Source organism: Euprymna scolopes, chromosome 19 (genome assembly GCF_053919585.1).
Source record: "Euprymna scolopes isolate OS-2025 chromosome 19, ASM5391958v1, whole genome shotgun sequence".
In the NCBI taxonomy this organism is placed as follows: Eukaryota; Metazoa; Mollusca; class Cephalopoda; order Sepiida; family Sepiolidae; genus Euprymna; species Euprymna scolopes.
The window spans coordinates 124,252,664-124,277,149 of record NC_136500.1 but is presented as its reverse complement, the minus strand read 5'-3'; the positions used below and the strand labels follow the sequence as shown (position 1 = coordinate 124,277,149).

Genomic DNA, 24,486 nt, shown 5'->3' with positions numbered 1-24,486 from the left:
TGATGCAATTCTCTATCTATATAAAAGATGAGGCAATTCTCTATCTATATAAAAGATGAGGCAATTCTCTATCTATATAAAAGATGATGCAATTCTCTATCTATATAAAAGATGATGCAATTCTCTATCTATATAAAAGATGATGCAATTCTCTATCTATATAAAAGATGATGCAATTCTGTATCTATATAAAAGATGAGGCAATTCTCTATCTATATAAAAGATGAGGCAATTCTCTATCTATATAAAAGATGAGGCAATTCTCTATCTATATAAAAGATGATGCAATTCTCTATCTATATAAAAGATGATGCAATTCTCTATCTATATAAAAGATGATGCAATTCTCTATCTGTACGTCCAAGGATGGAATACTGTTGCCATATCTGGGCAGGAGCTGCCAAAAATAGCCTATCATGCCTTGACAGAGTACAAAATAGACTTTGTGGGCTTAGTGGGGGATGCCCTTTTCTCTACCCTGCAACCCCTCTCCCACAGAAGAGACGTTGCGAGCCTATCCTTGTTTTATCGTTATTTTCATGGCAGGTGCTCGTCTGAGCTCCAATCCCTGGTCCCCCCCTCGCCAATCTTTCACGAAAAACACCCGTCTAGCTGAAAAATTTCCCCCACTCTTTATCTGTGCCTAAATCAAAACGCGGATTCCATGAACAAAGCTTCTTTCTTAGAACTGCACGCCTGTGGAACTCTGTTCCGTCTGCCTGCTTCCCTCTGGACTACAACTTGGATGTCTTCAAGTCCAATGTTAAAAAATTCCTAATGAACCGCCCCCTTAAGTAAACACTTCATCAAATCTCCACACTAACGTAATGTACTTTCAATAACCCTTATCCCTGAGTGGCTTCCAGGCCTTGATAAGTGGTGATCACTGTGTAAAAAAAAAAAAAAAAAAAATCTGGTAGCCTTGGAAGGGGAGATTTTTAGGTCAGTTGGAGGGGGGGGGCATTTTCTAGCTATTTAATCTAGAGTTGTAATCTAATCTCTTCCTGAGATGTTGTTAGCGGTTTGACATAACTGAGGGAGCTTCTCTATGACTTTAGTCATTGGACCGTTGGTTCAGTCCATGAAGGAGATGTGTTTTTTTTGGTTTTTTTTTACCAATCATCACATTCTCTACTCGTCACTCATTAACCTCAACTGACCTTTGCTAAATGGTTACTCTTAGTTAAAAACAAAAAACAAAATAAAACAAAACAAGAAAAATATTATTGAATTAGTTTGGAATTATTTTGGAGATGCATAAATTGTAGAATTTTTTTTTCTATTTAATTATTTGGACTATTATCCACATCTAATCCAAAAAATTAAAAAATTCTACAATTTTCTCATCTTCAAAATAATTCCAAACTAATTCAATAATACAACAATCGGTACGGACCCGACAATTAGAAGAACAATTGGATTTACAAGACCAAAAAATTCAACCTTGATTACCCTTTGGGGCCCGTGGTGCAGTGGATAGAAATGCAGAATAGCTACGATTCCGGGTGAGTGTTGTTTAGAGGTAGCGGTTTCAATCCCACCCAAAGCCAGTCAGAAGATTAGTTAACCAAACTGAGATGATAATGTCTATTGAAGGCAGCAATTGCTGCCGATGTAGTTGGAGGATTCGACATTCTTATCCCGTCGTGGTTAACCTGACGAAGGCCAGAGAAATAATTGGCCGAAACGTCGTGAAAACGACAACTAGAACATGAGGATAAAAGTCGAAATAATAATAATAAAAAAGAATATTATCAAAAAAATAAGGAAAAACAAAAAAAATTTAAAAAAAAAAGAATATTATCAAAAAATAAAGAAAAACAAAAAAATTAAAAAAAAAAGAATATTATCAAAAAAAAATAAAGAAAAACAAAAAAAATAAGGAAAAAGAGAAACTGACCACAGAGTATTGTGTTGGTAGTCGAGAGCCATACAGGTACGGAGAATCCAATCAGCAGATAAATATGAGTCACGAGGAAGGGGCCGGTGTCTTTATCATCTAGAAAAACGGATAGGCTCTCGTGCAGAAAGGAACCAAATGGAGGAACTTGGTACATTCGCATTTGCTGAAACCACAGAACAATTAATAGTAGAATGAAATCATTATGTACAGTGCTCTGGAAAACGTATATGTGTAGTACATAAGATAGTATACAATTATCGAGGAAATATATAAATATGTGCATTTATATGGCGCGGGTTAGGGTTAGGGTTAGTGTGAGACGCGATTTTTCGAGAACTGTTCAAAACTGTGGACATTAAAAAGATCACAGTCGCCATCTTGAATCTTTTCGTTTTTCCTTTTCAGTCGGCACTATACACAGACACGAGCATGTTTTTGTGGTAAGCCTTCTCTATTTTCCCCCGCATGTTGTTTTGTCGAATTACAGGACGCAGGAGGGTTTTAAAGGATGCATTGTCCAGGCAACCAACAACTGATTCAGACAGTCTGTTCCACGCTTCAAATATTTTTCTGAAAATCATGGGAGCTATGTCATTTTTTTTTTTTACTTTGTAGGCATATTCACATGTGTTAGATTATGCTAACATATAAGTGTTGGTTGGTTGTTTTTGTTTTACGGCATATCAACCCTTTTCGGGTTATTTAATGCCGAATCCAAAGATTTTGAAGAAAAATCTTTTTAATAGAATATATTTGTTGTTTTCACGTCGGTTTCTATTTAACCCATGGTTGGGACCCAAACAGGTACTACCACTCTGGGTCAGAGTGGACCTGGGAGCAATGGTAATTAAAGGGTGGCTCCACACTTCCCAAAGCCCACAAGCTGGGGCCTCACCACTGGATATAGTTTAAGGTCATATCCAGGACCCCCATTAAGGGACTTTTACCCTCTGCAGGGGGGTAGTCGGCGTATTCTAATGCCCCACCGATAGGGCCCATATAAGTGTAAATACTTTAGGACAACATCAAGTTGGGACAGCTAAATCTAAATTTAAGAGTACACAAACCTCCAAACACCCGGGCAATGCCGGGTACCCCCGCTAGTAGCTAATAAATCAAAAAGGTATGTCATGCCAACAGTTTTATTTTTAAAAAAGGTTATAATGTTTAATTTCCTGTTTTTTTTGCATTTTATCAAGCAAAAAAAAAATATGTATTTTTGCTAATACCTATAGCACTTCTGCTTTTAGCTTTCTTTGGTTTTCATTTTTGAAGAGTTCGAGTTGAGAGAAATGGAAACAAATAATCTTTATTAGATGTGATGTCAACACTACTGATCTATAATTTTTTGCTATTCCTCTAATACCTCCTTTGTTTATTTCACAATTAATAATAAATCATCAACTGTTTTCGCAATTATTTTTATTAAAAAAGTAAACCTCCCACCTATATATAATTTTTTTTTCTTAACTGCTTTGCCAATTTCCGGGACTCGTTCCATTTTTTTTAACTTCTTGTTTACTGTTCATCTATGAATGATAATAAAAATCAGAAAAATTGCCAAAGAAAGAATTGCCAAAGCAGTTTATGAAAAAAAATAATGTATTTGTGGATTTTTTTTACATTTTTAGTTTATTAATTGATTTGTTCTCGTTTCATAAACCGTTTCAGCAGTTCCCGGGACTAACGGTTATTCTGGAGATCATCGTTTGGGTTTAGTATTCATTTTTATTATTAATTAAAACTAGACTACCTGTGACCCGTTGGGTCAGTATGTTATATTAGCTATGGAATTAATGCATGAGCGTGACACTTGTGACATAAAAATAGTTTTTTGTAACATAACAAACATTTCTATGAAAGTATATTAAAATGAAAAAAGAATATAGATATATTTCTATGAGTCGTTCTGTTTATAATTGTTTATCTTTGAAAAAAAAATCTTACAGCTATTGAATTATAAGTGGTTTGCCATACTTATAGGTAAATGTACATTGAACAAATACCATAATACTTAAAGTGAAATTCAAATTTTGATATGTTTTAATTTAAACATGAAAAAAAAAACAATTGGGATGCTGAAAATGTACACAGTAAAACAATGTCTTACTGTCACGTTGATTATTTATTTGTAACGCAAATTAAAAAAACATTTTCGGGGTTATTTATGTTGGTAGTGTAGAAGAAAATGTATGAATCTTTTTTAAGAAAGGTGTATTAAAAAACGGAGAATAAATTTAAAAAAAAAAATGAAGGTGGTGGGTAAATCGGCATTGTAAAATGCTCTTATAGTTGTCAATGGGTTAAAGTAGATTTATTTGTGAGAAAATTGCGTTAAAATAACTTAAACGTAATACGGAAATGAATGATGTAAAAAAAATGCAGAAAGTATAAACAATTGTTTATTTGGATAATTTAAATGTGAAAAAAAAAATTGGGATGCTGAAAACGTACACAGTAAAACAACGTTTTATTGTCGTGTTGATTATTTGTTTATGTATGCATGCGCAACCGGAAGTCGTAAACCGAATGTTGGGTTACAACACCCGTTACAAGGTCATTTGAGTTTTATAATTATATAGATTAATATTTTTCATTTTAATTTTTAAATTAATTTGTTTCTTTTTTGTCAATTGTTTTGGCAAATATAATATTTATGTATTCATTTTTTTTTATTAATACTATTTATATTTCTGATTGCAAATTTATTTTTCAGTTTTGAAAAGATACAATTTTCCTTTTCATAAACTACCATGGCAATTTCCAGGACTATGTTCTGGTTGAGACAAGGTCTTTTTTACTTAAAATTGTTTCATTGTTTGATCGATTATGTTAACGTCTCAAATTATCTCTCGCAAAAAATACTTATTTTTACTTAATTGATGCTAGTTATCTTCCTTGCATAATTGTTTTGAACTCCGCTAGTAAAAAATACTCAATTGTTAACTATTCTGCATTTTCAATTATCAATTTCTGGGGTTAAATTCAACACACTGCTGTCAAGGCTCGTTAGTCCAAATTCAGCCCAGTCTCTGAAAAACAGGCTTTTTATTCAAACCGACTGCATCTCATTTGCATATGAGATGATGAGAAATCTTATTTTATGAGATTGCTAGCATATAATTAGGAGAAGTAGCCATTTTTTCTTTATTTTTTTTGTCTGCTATCAGACACTACATGCTGTACAAAATCAGGTATGTATCAATTTTTAAAGCGTTTAATTACAAATTTGGTTCTAACATTGTTCCTCCGATGAATCTAACTTGAAAGAAGATTGTTTAAGGGGACAATTTTTAAAATAAACCCAATTTTATTGACTATAAAAATTGAAAGAAAGAAAGTGTTTCAAACCTCAAGTCCCAAAAGAACAGCAAAGGCCACAGATGCTGCAAGTGACAAAAAATGTGGATCATTTAGGAATCCGGGAAGATAGACTCCGATCATGACTAGATGGAAGTATTTTCTCACAGACGTGGTGATTAGGTATTTCTTTCTATTGTAGTTGATGACCACAGTCACAGCAAAACCTGCCCAAACAGACCAGTACAGAAGTAAAGAGATCTGTTAAAAAAAAAAAAAAAATAGAATAGAACATATTAGTAGGGTTACCTGGTGTTGCCCGGGAATATAAATAGAAGAGTTGAACAAAATATGTTGAAAACCTTTTTTCTTCTCTGTAACAAATGCTTCAATATAAGAGGAAGAAAGACAAATTAAAAAAACAAAAAAACAAGAAAGGAAATTTGATTGAATGTTTGACTTTATTTCAGAGTTGATTTTGAAGTAACTATCAGTAAGACCCCTCCTCTCATGTTAATTTGGTCTTGTGTGACTCCAAGGAAATAGAGTTAGAAGTATTTTTTTTACCACAACCAACTCCTGGTAAGGAACACTGAATCTGATGTACATGTATCTTGTGGCATTCCTCAATTTTAGCCAGACAAAAAAAATTATGATTTTTGGTCCCCCGACAAAAAGAGGGTGGACCTTGTCTGTTCGTCCGTTTGTCTGTCCACATTTTTCTCAATAATGAGCTGGAACAATTACATCGAGGGCATTGCCAGGGCCGCTGCAAGGAAGGTGGGCTCTCTCTACCGTGCTAGAAAACTACTAACACCTGAAAGTATCCTGTACCTCTATAAGGCAACCATTCACCCATGTATGGAGTATTGCTGTCATATTTGGGCTGGTGCATCGGCTGCTAGTCTCTCGCTTATTGACAGGGTTCAAAAGAGAATCGCAAATCTGATAGGCCCTGAACTGGCATCTAAGCTTCAGCCTCTGTCCCATCAACGAAACATTGCATCCCTCTGCCTGTTCTACAAGTATTTTAATGGTGAATGCTCTGACGAACTGCAAGCACTTCTGCCCCCACGACGTGAACACCCTCGACAGACCCGACAGGCTGCAAAATCCTACACCCACACTGTAGAGATCCCTAGATGTAAAAGATCTTTCTACTCCAGTAGTTTCTTCCCCAGAACCGCTAGACTTTGGAATTCCATTCCAGGTCCCTGCTTCCCCAACTGTACTGACGTGCAGAAGTTCAAGTGCAACGTGAACCAACATCTTGCTGTCCAAATCCCTACATAGTATCCCAGTAGTTGTTGCCCCTGTTAGTAGCCCCCTACACCAAAGTGGCAATGTGCCTTGTATGGGATGAAAATGTAATAAAAAAAAAATAAAATAAAAAAAATAACTATGTCTTGAAATTTAAAAAAATTTTGCGCAAACATTAAACATGATACGAGTAAAAATGTAACAGAACAGATTTTCCAGGAAAACTCCGGTTGCTCCCCTAGAGGTGCCTTTCGGGTTAAAATGGCTAAAATTGATACTTTTGTGCTTATTAAAAAAAAAATTGATGCCTTGGATTTTATAAAACTTTCTGAAAAGTAACTGATTTCTATGTTATACCAGCCTTCCTTGAACAGAGGAATTTACACAGATTAGCACTATAAATAGCGTTAGTAATTCCAACACCGGTGAGAGAGATGTGACTGCACTTCAACTGCTAGCCGAATGCCCAGCAGATATACACGCTTTCCTATCTTTGTACATTATTGTTAATACACTTGTTCCTTAACCGAACCTCGACTTGATTGTTCGTATTTTCACTGTTGTTCCACGACACAACATTTAGTGTTGATTATTTCAACAAATAACATATATCCAAGATTATTCTTATATTCACTGTTGTTCCATGACATAACACTATATAATTTTATTTGTCTATACTTTGCGATAACTCTTGGGTGTGCCCCAAGGGCTCTTTTAGGGCTAATAAAAACATTATTTTTGTGACTATTTTACCATATTTGTCCAAAATTTTCTGTGTATGTTTATTTAGCAGTTTTGCATGGTGCTGAACTAAAATTTAAATATGTTAAGGCCTTGGGACTTTTGGGGCTAAATAAGAGGGGAGGGGCAAATGATGGACTTAGTCATTTCTTTTTTTTGCATAGTGCAGAACTCAAATTTACATATGTTTAAGGTCTAAAACTGCACAGTTTGTTCATTTTCATCAGGGTTTGAGATTCTTTGGGGACTTTTGGGGCTAAATGGGGAATGGGAAAATGCTGAGCTTAGTCATTTTTTTTATGCCTCGTTCACTGCTGTGCACTCACGGGGGACCATACATGCTTCACTTGTTCTTTACATGATTGATGAAAAATTATACAAGTATAAAGAAATTGCTTCCAAAAATAGAAATTAGGGAAACGTTAATCATTTGCAGATTGCCTGAAGTCTTATTGACGATTCGAGGTAATGTACAAGTCGTCTGGTCACCAGATTCACATCACGGTGTCCTGTTATGTTTAATGAGAACAATATATATTTTTTCGAAATTTAATCATAAATTTATATTTGCAGTTTCAAAGATATCCTAAAGAATGGTATCCAGGGTTACATATCTTTTTTCCGTTAAGTTCAGACAAATGCTAACGTGAGATTGATGGATGAGGAGGATAGATTAAAGGAGAAATAAAAAGGGGAAAAATGTGGTTTAATAAAAACAACGATGAGTGTGGATTAATTATTATCTCATGTGTTTTTTGTAAATGTAATAATTTTTATTTTAAACATGTACATACAGTTCGACGGTATATCAATGGGTTCCGTACTTGGACCCACATTTAGCAACCTCTACATGTCTTACATCGAAGACAAAACATTCAATAATATAAAAAAAACGTCTATTTACGTGAGATATGTAGATGATATCTTCATCCTTGCAGATAATATTAACGAAATCGAAAAATTTAAAATCATTTTATAAACAAACTCCTACAACTAAATAAAAATAATAGCATTCCATTTCCCGACGTTCGCATAGACTCTAGTAAAGATCAATTCATTACCTATCCGTATAGAAAGCCTACTGCAACCGGTTCTTGTATATTAAACTATAAAAGCGAATGCCCATACCGATATAAAATAACTATTATAAGCAATCGAATTAATCGAGCCAGAATGGTTTCATCAAATAGAAAAGTATTTCCTTGCGAATTGAAGAATATTAAACACGTTTTAATAAATAACCAATTCCCTAATTTCATAGTCGATGAACAAATCAAACGAACAATTAGAAATATGGACCAAATTAACACCAACCCCATAAATTTATTTTACCGTAATAGATTACACCATAATTAAAGGACATTATCCATATATATATATATATATATATATATATATTGTATATATATCCATATATATATATATATATATATATATATATATATACATATATATATATATATATATATTGTAAGTCAATTACGGTGTCAATGATTGGAAAGATAGCCCCCCCCCCCGAAAAAATGAACCTGCACCGGTATCTTTTTTACCACCGAGATCGACAGTTGTTTCAAATTATATTTCTGAATTCGAAGGCTTTCAAAATTCGACTAAAAAGGCCCGTGGAGTAACGGATAAAGTTCTAATTAAAATTAGCACTAAGTGACAATCTTATGGATGTTGAAGCGTTAACCCTAACCCGACGATATAAAAATACAATCGCAAATTATTGAAGATGAGAAAAAAATGAAGAGCACGAACACTTTGTGATAGGAACAGATTGAAAGAACGAATAAAACATGAATAAAATCTACTTATTGCAGAATGGATAAATGAGTACATAGCAAAAGGATCGAGATATGGTTTATGGTTTAATAAAAATGACGATGAGTGTGGATGTTTTTTGTAAGTCAAACGAGCATTTCAACAGAAACGAAAAAGACAAATATAGCAGAGACACTTTATCAGAAACTATTAAATGCAGAAAACAGAGTCTGAGGAAGGTTTTTTGATTGGAGTGTTAAAAAGAGAAAAACTACTAATTTAAATATGTATTAATGAAATGAATATTGGATGCATTATGTTTTTTAAGCATGATTATTATGGTGATATATATATATTCGTCCGTGTGTATTACTATTATTATGGTGAGTTATGCACTGATGAAGTCTTTGTGGATGCTTGGTAATTTTATATAACAGAAATGTATATTAATTTTAAATTGAGTGCGGACTATTTTCCTCATCTTTTCTTTGTTGTTTCACGACGTTTCAGCCAACCATTCCTCTGGCCTTCGTCAGGTGATAACCGCGACGGATAGGAACTCTGAATCTCTTGACTGCATTCACTGCAATTACCGCCATCTATAGTTGTTGTCGTCTCACCACGTTTTTGGCCAAGTAAGCCTCTGGCTGGCTTTGCGTAGGATTGAAACCGCTATCTTCAGACAATTCATAGAGATTCAACGTCTCTATCAACTGCGCCACGGGCCCCAAAGGGCGATCAAGGTTGAATTTTTTGGTCTTATAAATTCATGCTTATTTTTATTATCTGATCTTCCATGGTCGGGTCCGTACCGAATGGTATAGATTATTTTTAACTGTTTTGCTAGTTAAGGCGTTAAGTGAAACCGCAATTTATTATAGTCATAAATAATAGTCATAAATAATAGTCATAACTAGCAAATTCTAGCATTGCTACAAATATAATTTGCTGATTTCTTTATGTCCTCTGATGAGAGGAATAGCAAGAATAGCATTATTTGAAACTCCATGGAATAAGGACTTTGTAAATTGTTTTTTGGAGTATTCAGTTGAACAATAAATTTTGTAAAGTTCAACTTACAGTTTTTATTTTCTTTCTCTCATAATAAGCTCTACTGTCTATTGCGTATTGAGCTTTTTTAATTCGGTTGGGATTACATTATCTATATATAAATACTGTCATTTATATTAGTTTGAGGTTTACCTTGGTGTATATCAGGTAAATAACCTTGACAGAGTACAAAATAGGCTTCGTGGCTTTGTGGGGAATGCCCCTTTCTCTTCCCTGCAACCTCTCTCCCACAGGAGAGACGTTGCGAGTCTGTTTTATTGTTACTTCCATAGCAGGTGCTCGTCTGAGCTCCAATCCCTGGTCCCTCCCCCTTGCTGATCTTTCTTGAAAACCCCCATCTAGCTGAAACCACTGTCAAAAATTTTCCCCACCCTTCATCTGTGCTAAAACCAAAACGTAGATTCCATGAACAAAGCTTCTTTCTTAGAAGTGCCCGCATGTGGAACTCTGTTCTGTCTGCCTGCTTCCCACCTGACTATAACTTGGATGTCTTCAAGTCCAACATAAACAAATTCCTGATGACCCCCCCTTAATTAAGACACTTTATCAAATCTCAACATTAACATACTGTACATGCAATAACCCTTATCCCCGAGTGGCTTCCAGGCCTTGATAAGTGATGACCACCTTGTAAAAAACAAAAATCAAAAACACTACATACTTTTGATTTCATTACTATATATATATATATATATATATATATATATAATGTAAACAGATTTTGATAGTTTATCATAGTTGAAAAGAAAACTGACTGATTATTAAATGACGAAGTTTTTTTTTAATTCAAAAATCACTCACCTTGAAAAGAGATATATCAAAATTGGATATCACAGTCGATAACTCATACGGATATAAACGAACGCACCAGTAAATGGTGAACACAATGCCGATTCCTATGTAGGTTCCATAAAATCTGTAAGCATTTAACGGATCCGGAAAACAATGGAAAATTATCACTGCTACCATAAGACAACACACAAATGTCTACAAAAGATAAAGATTTGAACAGAAAGGAAAACATTTTTGTTAAAATTGAAAATAGTTTTCATTTGATGTGAAATGGAAAGTTTATACATGTACAGGTGTCTTGTCAAATTATCAAAATCTGATCCAAATAGCATATAAGCTTACAAACAAAACTTTACTACTGAGTAGCCAATTCTTATTTGGCTCCGTTGTACCATGTTCTTTGCAATATATTTCACTACAATTTTATTAAAATGTTATTTCATCCAACCCAGACAACCATTAATACAAAACATTTTAAATAATCAGGTAAAATTTTAAACCAGTAAATTGAAAAATATACCAGTTGTTTACCTTAAGTTTAAAAATGTGCAAACAATTCGTTACAACACCGGGTAGTTACAGTTTGTACATATCTATCTTATCAGATTTTCAAAGTTGGACCTAAGTAGCATTTCAGCTTACAAATTAAACTGTTTTTTGATTAAGTATTTTTAAAACTAATTATTGTTGTACCATGTTATTGGCAATATAACATATTTTGCCCCAATTTATTTTAAAAATTACTTAGTCTGGCTAAGACAATCTAATAAAAGGAAACATTTGGACAAAAAAACCTATATCAGTAAAACTTTTATTTTAATTGAAGAATGTAAAAAGTTATCTCTTTTACAACCAACATTTTATTTCTTTTTCTGTATAAGTAGAAAAATTTTATTTCTTTTTCTGTATGAGTAGAATTTATATAATTATACATTTATTTCTGTATAAGTAGAATTTATTTTTTTTTCTGTATAATATAAACAGTTATCTCTTTTACAACCAAAATTTTATTTCTTTTTCTGTATAAGTAGAAAAATTTTATTTCTTTTTCTTTATAAGTAGAATTTATATAATTATATATTTATTTCTGTATAAGTAGAATTCATTTCTTTTTCTGTATAATATAAACAGTTATCTCTTTTACAACCAAAATTTTATTTCTTTTTCTGTATAAGTAGAAAAAACTTGCAAACAAAACTTAAAAACTAAAGTGACTTCACTGTATCCCAAACACACACACATATATATATATAAAAAGACATTGAGGCTAAGGCGGAAAAAAAAAGCTAGACGCGTTACGCATATGCCAAAGTGACAAACAACTAATTACTGACAAAAGTAAACGTTTAAAAAACCAGCACGTTAAACTAATATGAACGTTTTCTAGGTCAATCATGATGTCATGGTCGCAGTAGTCGTGGAAAAGGGAAAATGTAGGAACGAGTTTTTGCTACACCCTCCCTGAACAAAACTGGTGATTTTAGGGTGAAGGAATTAATTTTTTTGGCCAATTTTTTTTATATTGTCAGACGAAGGTTCGAGTTTTAAAATGATACCTATCTAGCAAAAATCCGTGGCCTGTGTCGAAAGTTTTTGCAAGACATACAAACATACATTTTCACGTTTATATATAATTACTTAAGTGAAGAAAGCTGTCGTTTGCGTTCGAATAGTTTCACTTTATTATACGATAAAGACAAAGAAACACTCGAGACAACGGCATGTTAGGAATTTTTTTTTTAACTATCAAAAAAAAAAAAAAAGGAAAGAAAGGATGTCCATTTGCAAATGCGAGATATTACGATCTGGGAAGTATGTGAAAACTTCCTGCGGAATTTAACTGATGCAAAAGGCCTTTGGCGAACATACACAAACGCTGGCGTCCATTTTTCCTTTTATATATTACACTAACCTGGGTACCTGGCATATTTGGAGGTGTGTATGGAGCAAAAAAAAAATTAAATAAATAAATAAAGTGGTAGTAAGCAGCTGGCTCGAACCCGTACCGCGAAAGAAAAGAATGTGAAAAAACGTGACGCCTTTGCTGTTGCGTCCATCACCAAACCGGAAGTGATGAAGGTTTAAATTAAGGCTAGTCAATCGAAAAGAGCGGATGACTTTCAGAAAATATCGGCGAAAAAAGCGACCCCTACCTGTAGAATAGTGTCCAGTTTAGGGTGAAGGAATTAATGTTTTTAGCTAATTTTTCGATGTTTGTCGTCTGAAGACTCGAGCTTAAAAACAATACTTGAAAATCCGTCACCTTTCGCGAAAGTTTTAGGCAGACATACATACATACATTTAAACAGATAGGTGAGATTTATATTGTAGACTAGCAGGGGTACCCGGCGTTGCCCGGGTGTTTGGAGGTGTAAAAGAAAAGTTTTAGTAGGAAGGTAGGCTTGAACGTCAAGCCTTGACGTGAACGTGGAAACGAAAAACGTGACTCCTAACCATCTCAGCCACGAGGGGAGAGGAAGTGAAAAGTGTCTTAATTTAACGTTTATAAAGTGAAATTGACAGGTGCAAGAAAGTTAAGTCGCATGATGTTTGACTGTATTTAGGCCAAACTAAGTCTGGTGCTGCAAACCAGTTTCTGTTTCCCCTGCCCCAGCATTCGCTTTTTTTATACTGAAAAGCGTAACGAAGACGTGGCAACTGAAAAAAAATCTCAAAAATAACGCGTAAAAGTTGGGCAAATTAAAGATAGACGCGACCCCCCCCCCCCGGTCATAACTGGTAGATAATATTATCTAGAGGATATATAAAAAGTTTTAAGGAGTGAGGGTAATTCCATCTCAAATCATCCAGAAAAATATCTGACACCCTTACCTCTCAGATTTTTTCCAAACTTTCATCATATGTTGGAATCATAAAAACTAGGGAATCCTGAAAATTTGAGCTTTTAACTCTAAGCGGTTCCGGAAATATCGCAATTTTGGTATTTTACGTATATCATGGCAAGACACAAAGTCGCAAAATTATGAAATTACGTTTTTGGGCATAAATTAATTTCTAGACTAGGTAGAACCTTAAAAATTTGCATGGACAAGGTTTTCCACACGAGGAATCAAAAAATCACGTTTTAAACCTCTGACAGATACTAAGAAACGGTACCTATGCTGGGTGGGTACATGGTTTGAATTTCTGGCACGATAGTACATTAAAGTCAAAAACTATCAACAACACAACATCTTATGAGTGTAAGGCATCATATGTTGTCACGGTTTTATCGTGATCCTTATCAGAAACAGTAAAACTCCTTCCACTTGAGTTTGTTTTAGGCATGTGAATGCTACAAATGATATGTTTGAAAGGAACATGACATAGGTCAGCACTGTGAGGCCAGTTGAAAGTCTTACGTGGACCATGGGGGTGCATGAACTGAACATCAACATCACCTTCATTGAGGTTTACTTTCTTAACCAATTTGACCCACCAGAACGAGTTGTACACACACGTTATGTACGTCGAAGGAGCAACATCCCAATGTCAACATGAGCGGGAATTTTAAAGTCGTGAATGTCAACAAATGAATTGTCCTCGCTACAGAGTTTGTATCCAATCTTGCATCGAGTTTGTGGAAGAAAATGATGACTACTTCTCGTCCTGGATACTGTTTTCCCATCCATAAACCTCTTCATTCTATCCCTCACTTTAACCATGTCTTCCTTGTCGATTCCAAAGAACACAATGGACTTCATTTCAGCTTGACACACTTCCAGTATTGCTTTTTAAGTTAGAATCTGGTTGTTCAATGGTCTCCACAAGCTTCGCTTTGCTGCATGCCATTTAACGGCACCAGCAATCCCATCACAAGGCGATTTCCCATGGCTGGTTGCAAAAAATATCCACTCAGCATCGATACCGTAATGATCTTTGTGGAAGCACAGATCAAGAAAGTTTTAAAGTTCTTATATTGGCCACCACAACCATCTGAAGCAGTCGATTTTGTTGATACCTGTGAGATGTTGTTTAATCAAATCTATCATCATGCTCTGTATTTTGTGAACAAAGCAAGTGTTGTATGTATTGTCGTCAGAGATAAAACATAGCGAGTGATGCTGTAGAACTCCCACTCCATCTTTGTAGTATATTACGAGGGGGTGAAGTGTGCAGTACTCTTTGCTCAAATGAAAACCTTGTATCTCATCCTGAATGAAAAACTGATAGTTTTCAGCAAAATCCCCCAATACCATGACTTCATTTTTTCACAAATTTTCTTTTTTGGCTTCACATAACGTGCTTGGGCTTTGGTGAGGTATGAGTGTTGAGTCATTTCATTAATCTTCTCCACAAAAAGCTTCTTGTAATGTTGTTGTAAGTGTCAACAGGGAAGCTCGATCAGTTGTCTGCCATTGGCAGCAGTGGAATTCAGACTCCATATCCAGGTGTGACGGTTCATCGTCCACGAACTGTTCCAGAGCTGAACTCCCAGGATATGATTCGCAACGATGCATCATACAGACCCTGTTATCTGTGTCACAAACCAGTTTCTCAATCAAGTCTTTGTGTGTGCATTTCCAACCAATTGCATCAACAGGCAACACTGCATTTTGATGGGTGCTGCACACACAAATTGAATGGGTCCCTGATGAACCACCGAGGACACACCACTTTGGCCTAAGAGAGCAGAACTTGGAGAAGTCAATTTTCACATTTGGATATTTTTCTTTGAATGCAGCAAACATTTCTGACAGGTTACAAAGAACCAGATGCTTTTGTTTGTGCACATTCCGTCTGACACTTACATAATCCTTTTTACCTGGCATCTGGCGACTGTATTCGTCATCTTCATAAAAACTCAGTACCAGGTCAAGAGTTTCCTGAGGAAAGGATTTTCCTTTCTTTGGATCTTGTGTTGCTATAATGCCACCAACCTTTTTCAGATCCCAGGTCGTCCGAATCAGGTACTCACTCACTCCAAATTCTTGAGCAGCAAATTCACGTGACCACTTGTCCGGTACCAGTCAATATTTGGATCTTCTGAGGGTACGTAGCTGTTTTCAGTTTTTCTCGCATCTAATCATGAAGTCGATCCAACTCTGCAGTCTTCCACTGGACATCATTTTTCTCAAAATCAGAATCAGATGTATCGAGCATATCTCCTTCAACATAATAGACTTCTGCCAGGGCAGATTTGTATGTGTTCATCACTTTCCTGAGTTTCTCTTTGGCACTGCTCAGATGACTATGGTTGGCCACACTATGAAGCTTCACTGAAGAGACACCAACCATTTCAAGACCAGTGTTGAGCTGCTTTCTTGGTGTTTTCTACATTTCAAATGGTTCATCAGCTGGAGCATCTTCATTAAAATCATTTTGAAAATGAACTACATCACCTGAGGAGCTTGTGTCAGAGGAACTTTTATTGATGAGATATTGGTAGGATTTGTCACATTGTCGGCAAAGCATGAACCCTGGCATAACTGTGCAGTTTTTGGCTTGTAAATATTGCGCCATCTCGAGAGTGATTCATTTTCTCCCGTGAACTTTATGCTTGTGCGTTTTCAAGACGCCACAGCACTTGATTGTATGGCGTTCAATTGCATTATCAAAACCTGTTCATGACGGAGACAGATAGTTGTTACATTTTCCCGCTCACATAAACCAGCACGCCATAGGTAGGTTGTTCGGGTTTCATCATCAAATTTGTCCATATTTTTATGCCAAAAAATCCAACCCATGTACCCACCCATCATAGGTACCGTTTCTTAGTATCTGTACCCACCGCATTGATTACCAGAAAAATTGGGCTTTTGTTCTTTCTTCACTAGTTCACAATTAAACCTAAAAATGGGTTAATCACAGGGGGCCGTGAGAACTTTTAGGGGTTCATAAATGCTAGAAACACATTGTATCCTCACCACATGTAGTTTATTATTTGGGATTGTCCACTGTGATTGGCCAATTTTTAAGGTTCGATTGTGAGCTATCCGGTTACTTGGCTTTACCTGCTACTTGCATCCTTGCATCAAACAAAAAAACCAACAAAATAGTCTCAGCCAACTTAAAAAAAAAAAAACACCAGAAAGCAGCAATACCACTTCTTAAATGAACAGGAAGTCAAAATAAAATTCAGGATTTCCTGTTTATAGTGAAGTCAAGTGACTCCTTGTACACTGCTCTGTCTGGAAGTGAGGCCCGTAAAACTGCCTATCTCTGAGATTCGATTGTGAGCTAATGAGGAAAGAACTAAACACTTTTTTTGGAGAAATTTAAGTTCAGACTATCAAGAATGTCTAGGAACAAAAAAAAAAATTCAATTTCTAATAGTGCCACATGCTTTTTTGGGTCGCCTTAGACCAATACCCAAATCTCTGCTTAAAAGTTCAATAACTCAGAAACAGTTCATTTTCAGAGGTTTTAAACATAATTTTTGGATTCCTCATGTGGAAAACCTTGTCCATGCAAATTTTTAAGGTTCTACCTAGTTTAGAAATTGATTTATGCCCCAAAACGTAATTTCGTAATTTGCACCCTGACGTGATATACGTAGAATAACAAAATTGCGATATTTCCGGAACCACTTAGAATTAAAAACTCAAATTTTCAGGATTCCCTAGTTTTTATGATACCAACATATGGTGAAAGTTTGGAAAAAATCTGAGAGGTAAGGGTGTCATGGTCTGGTCTGGATGATTTGAGATGGAATTACTTGTGACCTGACCAAGAAGCCTGGCGAAAAAAGCCTTTGGTGGACATAGAAAAAATGCGCACACACACACACACACACATTTTCGCTTTTATATATATACTAGCGAGGAGGGGAAGGGGGACCTGGCGTTGCCCGAGTGTTCAGAGGTGTGTGTGCTCGGGCGGGGGTGGGGGGTGTTGATCAAAACCTAAGAATAAGCGAAGTAAAAAAAAACAAAACAAAAAAAAGAAAACAGAAAAACGAATGTTAAAACTTATCTGAAAAATAAAGCGGGGGGGGGGGTACCCGGGCGGTGATGGTGGTGGTGGTGGTGGTGGGGGGGGGGGGTAATAAAAACATAAGAATAAGCAAAGTAAATATTTTTAAAAGTTAAAACTTAAAAAAAATTGAAAAAAAAACACAAAAAAAACTAATGTAAGGAAATCGGAAAAACAAAAAAGAAAACAGAAAAACGAACGTTAAAACTTCTTTAAAAAATCTGAAAAATAAAAACAAAAAAAAACATGTAAAAAATGGCCTGTTTCAATATTAAAATTTTAAAAATCGGTGGGTACCCAGTGTTGGCCGAGTGTTTTTGGGTGTGTGTGGGCAGTCGGTGTGGGGGGGAGGTGTTAATGAAAACCTAAGAATAAGCAAAGTAAAAAAAAAAAAAAAACAGAAAAACGAACGTTACGTGAAAAATGGCTTAAATAACCCTGCTTCAATATTAAAATTTAAAACTAAAGGCATCTCACACCACGATTAAAACCCAAAACATTTAGATAATGACCCAACGCTCTAACCAACCGAACTAACACGACGTACATGAAATTGAGTCAGTTCTTCAAATATTTAAACTAAATCAGGTTATGACGTCGTCTGACGTATGCGTAGAACCGATCTCGTCATGAGAGGACGGTTTTTGCTGACCCCCCCTCCCCTGTAGAAAAGTGCTGATTTCAGGGTGAAAAATTAACGTTCTTGGCCAATTTTTCGCTATTTGTCGGGCGAAGGATGGGGCTTTCATATGAGACCAAATTTGAATTTTTGTTCTGTCTGTTGAAAGTTTTTAGCAGACACACATACATACACACATACATTTTCGCTTTTATATATATATATAGATGATTCATTCAACTCAATCTTCTACAGGTTGGAACGATAAAAGTGTCACCCTAAAGAAAACAACACTACAGCTTTATTTTAAAATTTTAATGGAAAAAATCAATTCAAGTAACTTGATTTTGAATTGTACAGCTGACATCTATCCAATGTAGCCGCCTTCAACCTCAATCATTGCCTTAATACGAGTCCGGAACTTGGAGTATGCCTACTCCACAAGTGGGAGCTCAGCGAATACTTGGTTTTGGTGTTGTGGGAGGTCATGTTGGTGATGTTCCCAACATATGACCAAATGAAGTAATCCAACGGGTTCAGACCGGGGGGAGGAAGGGGGCCAGTGAGAGAAGGGTACAAAGTCGTAGTACTTCCTCTGAACCACGCCTGATTGCCCCAGGGGATTATCACAGTCTTCAGCACATCCAGGCACACTTTAGTCTTGACTTTCAAGTCAACTTCCAAGATGTGTGGTGGCATGATGTGTCCCTCACTTAAATCCACACCAAAGCCCATAACCGAGACCAGAAACTTTGTTTTCATTACTATCGGCTATCGGCATGTCCTTGTTATTCGTGGCAATCAAGCAATGGATTTTAAGGGTGCTGGCAATGGTCCTGTAGTCATAACTTGGATCAGTAGAGAGTATGAGTTGTATAGTGCCGCATTTCTGATCTCGCTCATTGAACATTGTGTCCCTTTCAGACACGATAGAAGTCTCCTATCACTCTTGGAATTTGTACACAACTGGCCAACTATTAAAAAGAAAACTGGTTTTCATCAAATGGAAGTGGAATCATGTTGTCTTTTCTAGGGCGACAATTTTATCATTCCACCCTGTATTTTACCCATTCTTGTAAGCAATTTTGCCCATTCCAGTAAGCTATAAATATAAAAGCGAAAATGTGTGTGTGTGTGTACGTGTGTGTGTGTACGTGTGTGTGTATGTGTGTATGTGTGTGCGCGTTTTCATGTATGTCCAAGAAGGGCTTCTTTCCGAGAACCGATCGGTCGCCTCACAACTTCTTAAAACTTTTTACATCACGCTTAAATGATAATATCTACAAGTTAACAACCAGGGTCGCCTGTCTATTTAATTTGCCAGACTTTGAAAAGATAAATATTCAACAATTTTCGATCCCTGCATATGCATTAGGCTTTTTCGTATAAAAAAAAGAAGCGAACAGACTTGCGGTAAATAAAACACTGTCCCGCACTCAAAGTTGACATCATTAACTCGTCCAAAAATGGGCATCTGCCAAGTCGCATGTTTTTTTTTCACACTTTATTATTTTTCCAACTGTGCGTCAAGGCTTGTTTTTTTTAAAACAAACACCCAGCCAAAAACACACACACACCTGGCAACGCCGGGCACCCCCCGCTACTATAAAATGAGAAAAAGAAAATAAATAATATATCAAAGTCGACTTACAGACATCAGTTCATCTTTGTTTGGCAAATCCAAATTGTGCGTGATTGCCTGTTGGGTCAATAAAGAAATATACAAGTATAGAAATGTAGATTGTTGACCAAAAATGCAGAAAAATCTATGCTGTATCCATCATGAAACGAGAAGATCACATTCCTAAAATTACACAAATTTATCAAGTATTTTTTCATATATAGAAAATCATTTTTTTTTTTTTTTTACGAGTCTTAGTGATTGATAGTAAATCGTAGCCAATACAAAGCTGACTTTAATCTCAATTCATGTCTCAGTAGTTCGAATTGAATTGTCTTTCTTTTTTTTATTAAGTATGGTGAAGAAACACACACCATCGTTGTTTCTCATAAATTTGATTTTCTCAGTAAAAGAAAAAAAAAAAACTACTCTTAATCAATTTACATGAATTTTGGAAGATGACTTTTTCGATCCATAACGGGTTACATACATCATAAAAGTTTTCTGTATTTTTTTTTTTAATTAGGTTCGATTCTGAACAAGAATCAAAACGTATATATATATATATATATATATATATATATATATATATATATATATATATATATATATATATTATACGAACCATAAAAAATAGAGAGCTGCAAAATAGAAAAGTATTCAATTTATATCAAAATAAAAATATGCGTGATGGTCGTTATTTGGTGAAAACCGAATCGTAAACTTCTGAATATATGAAATCATACCTGCAAAATTATGCTGCAACTTCTGCGTGTGAAAAATACCATAATTTGAGAAACCAAAGTGAGTTCTCCGAAGGTAAATGTCTGTGACAAAGAGAACATGAGGCCTTGTAGCGTATACAGGTGACCAATAGCCATTAAAACCAAGCTTACACATGCTAAGAAATCTGTTAAAAAAAAAAAAAAAAGAAAAAGAAAAAGATTTTGAAAAGAAAAAAAATTTTGAAGAAAATAAACACTGTATTCCTTACTTTAAATATTTGTGAGCATTTAAAATATTGGTGCCTATACAGTATTTGGGCACAAGTGAAAATTGCATTTAAAGTAAGAACATCAAAAATTAGGAAATATTATCGAGTAGAAATTTAATCAACAACTCGTAACTATAATCTATCTATATATATATATATATATATATATATATAAAAGGCAAAATAGGCACGCAAGTTTTTGTACGTCCAAGAAAGGCATTTTTCACCGGGGTTCTCGGGGGGGGGGGGGGTTCTATCGCTTCTCATATACTATGTAGATCATAATATGTACAAATTGCAAACGTGCGTTGCGGCTAGATTTATTTACGTCGACTTTTACAAAATTATTGCTATTTCGGCTTCTCACGTGTTGGTTTGGCTTTTTCGTATAAAAGCGAAACTAATGTGAAACTAAAGAGCAGTCCTCAGCCTACGGGCTGGGAGCATCTAGAGAGCAATGGACGTTTGGTCAATGTCGGTGAAAACCGTCATATCAGACAATTGCTTTCATTTGGACACTCCCCTAATAAAGGGGAGCTGGTTTTCCCCAACCCGTTTTGGAAACAAAACCAGACAAAGTTGGGTAAAAAACAAACCCAAAAGAACTGCCCCGCAGTTAAAATTAAGTGCGGAATTTAATTTCCTTTGACCTAATTAAATACGCCATGCACCTGCCACTTGTATGTTAAAATGAAATTGTTTTTAGTTACTTTCCTTTCATAGGTGAGCGGTAAGTTATCAAGTTTTTCGCCTCAATGTTCCGGGTTCAATCCTACCTACCTACCAAAACATTTTATATTTTTTTAAAGATTTTTTAAACACATTTCTTTTTATTTTACTTTTTCTTCTTTTTACATCATGTTTGCTGGGGGTTTTTTTTGTGATTTTTTCATAGAGTTCGGATGACTCAGTAGTAAAAAAAAAAAAAGGTTATTTAAAAACTACAAATATTTAAACAATTTATCAAAAAGTTTAACAATATTAAAATTTTATTTTAATACAACAAATGCTCAATTTCTTAATTTTTTTGATGAGGATTCATAATTTGAGTGCTTATGCATCTATGTTACCGCGCTATTTTTTAAATAGTATTCTTAAGTTAAATTCATTTTTTTTTTAATATATTTGTTTACTAAATTGCAAGGTGAAAGTACAGAATATTTCTAAAAACCCTTCCGCTCCTCATGTTAAGAATGGATTTCTAAATAACTAGCCTGCATGCCCGACATTGCACGGGTGTTTGGAGATGTGTGGTGAGCAAAAAAAAAAAAAAAAAAAAGTGGTAGTAAACAGGAGAGGTCGAACCCTAACCGCGAAGGAGGAAAATAACACAAAAAAAAAAACAAACAATAAAAAAAACAAACAAAAAACAAAACAAACAAAAATAAACAAAAATAAACAAAAAAAAACGTGACGTCTTTGCTGGTGTGTCCATCACCAAACAGGAAGTGGTGAAGGTTTAAATTAAGGCTAGTCAATCAAAAAGAGGGGATGACTTTCGAAAATATTGGTGAAAAAAGCGACCCCCTCCTTGTAAAAAAAGTGCCAAGTTGAGGGTGAAAGAATTAATGTTTTTGGCCAATTTTTTTTATATTTGTTATCCGAAGGGACGACTCCAAAACGATACTGATCTCGTGAAAATCCGTCACCTATGTTGAAAGTTTTAGGTAGACATACATGCATACATACATTTAAGCAGACAGGTGAGATTTATATTATAGATAACATTATTTCAGCACGGTAACATAGATGCACAAATACCATAATTTGTATTATTCATATTATTCAGACTACTGTTCCCCTCTTTCACTATTGTCACAACAGTGAAAATAATATCTGAGAATGAGAATATCTATAAAAGTGATAACGTGTGTGCGTATGAGGACACTTCTCAACCTATATACTCAACAAATTTTTGATCTATAGACTTGAAATCTGGTATATAGGGTATTCAGACATGTGAAAAACTTTTTAATTGGTTTTCATCCGAAAAAAAGGGCTGCTAAAAGGGTCAAAATTGAAAAATTCGTACGGGAAGTAATTGGAATTTTATCTGTTTGCTGTTTCATGACTGCACGTTCACAAATCGTTAAGAATAAATAGAATTGTAAACATTTTTTAAAGATCGTGTCAAGCTGGCCTAATGGTTATCGTACTTGACTCATTGTCTTTAGGTTTCGGTTTCACTCTCAGCTCGAGTATTTTTTTTTTTTTTTTTTTTTTTTTTTTACAAGAAAATGATATTACTCGTATGATCATGTCTCAGTTTTTTTTTTTTTTTTCAATTTTTTTTTTTAAAGGAATTTAAACATGTTTAATGCCGGATACATCTTCTAGCAATACAATAAACGCTCTGTACATTTTCACAGTTCAACTAAATTATCTAAATAAAAATTCCAGCACTTGTACATACCCGCATGAAAAAACAAAACTAAAGAAAAATCTTTTATGATCTAAATACCCATAATAGAACAAAAATATTGTACACCAAAAATTATATAAATTGATAAAGTAGCTTTAGAAAATCAGTTTTGAGCTAATTTGAGTTTTCCCCCCTCCCTATTGTAGGAATTGTTTTCTAAAATCATGTCAAAATTTCAATTGTTTGAAATTATCTCCCTTGTGCTGCAAAAATGATGCCAAGAAAGCGTCGATTGTTTAGCCATGAAAATTTCTTTTCTTTTTTCTAAATAAAACTACCTGATCAATTTACATAATTTTTGGAGTATGATATTTTCTTTCCATCTCGAGTAGGTACACCATAAAGATGTTCTTTATTTTTGGTTTTTCAAGATAATGCACCAAAATTCTTATCTAAACACATTGATGGTGAGAAATCCAAGAGCAAATCAAATGCAAGCAATTATACAAACATGTATATATCTAAACATGTATATATCTAAACATGTATATATCTAAACATGTATATATCTAAACATGTATATATATATAAACATATATAAATATAAAAGCGAAAATGTATGTATGTATGTATGTATGTTCCCTTTTTGTGTGTATCCGCGAAAGGCTTTTTTCCGAGAAGCGATCGGTCGGCTTACTCCTTCTGTAAACTTTTTATATCATGTTTAAACTTACAAACAGGGGTCACATGTGTATTTAATTTGCCCAACTTTTACCAGCTCGCCGCTTCGAAAAGCGAATGCTCTGGCTTGCAGCGCAAAACTAGGTCAGACACCACACCACTTCCTCGCACCTATTTATTTCGCTTCATAAACATTCACTTAACGCCCTTCCCAGTTCCTTTCCCTCGTGGCCGAGACGGTTAGATGTCTGGCTTTTTTTCCCTTTCATTTCCACCTGCACGTCCAGGCTTTGGGGTTCAATCCTACTTTCCTACTAAAACTTTTTTCTTTTACACCTCCAAACACCCGGGCAACGCCAGGTACCCCTCACTAGTATAAATATAAACGTATATATATATATATATATATATATATATATATATATATATATATATATATATATAACATATATAAATATATGTA

At 34.8% G+C, this 24,486-nt stretch overlaps 1 protein-coding gene across 1 annotated transcript in view; it reads right to left on the bottom strand.

The window, feature by feature from the left end:
- The window catches only part of LOC145239956 (dolichol kinase-like), an 89,466-nt gene that overhangs the window by 21,643 nt on the left and 43,337 nt on the right, over nucleotides 1-24,486 (bottom strand). The window contains exons 6-10 of the mRNA XM_080103542.1: nucleotides 20,733-20,896; nucleotides 20,017-20,064; nucleotides 10,841-11,026; nucleotides 5,255-5,464; nucleotides 1,901-2,066 (exon numbers count right to left, since the gene is read on the bottom strand). Of these exons, the coding sequence (XP_079959668.1) occupies nucleotides 1,901-2,066; nucleotides 5,255-5,464; nucleotides 10,841-11,026; nucleotides 20,017-20,064; nucleotides 20,733-20,896 (774 nt within the window). The remainder of the gene's footprint in view (nucleotides 1-1,900; nucleotides 2,067-5,254; nucleotides 5,465-10,840; nucleotides 11,027-20,016; nucleotides 20,065-20,732; nucleotides 20,897-24,486) is intronic.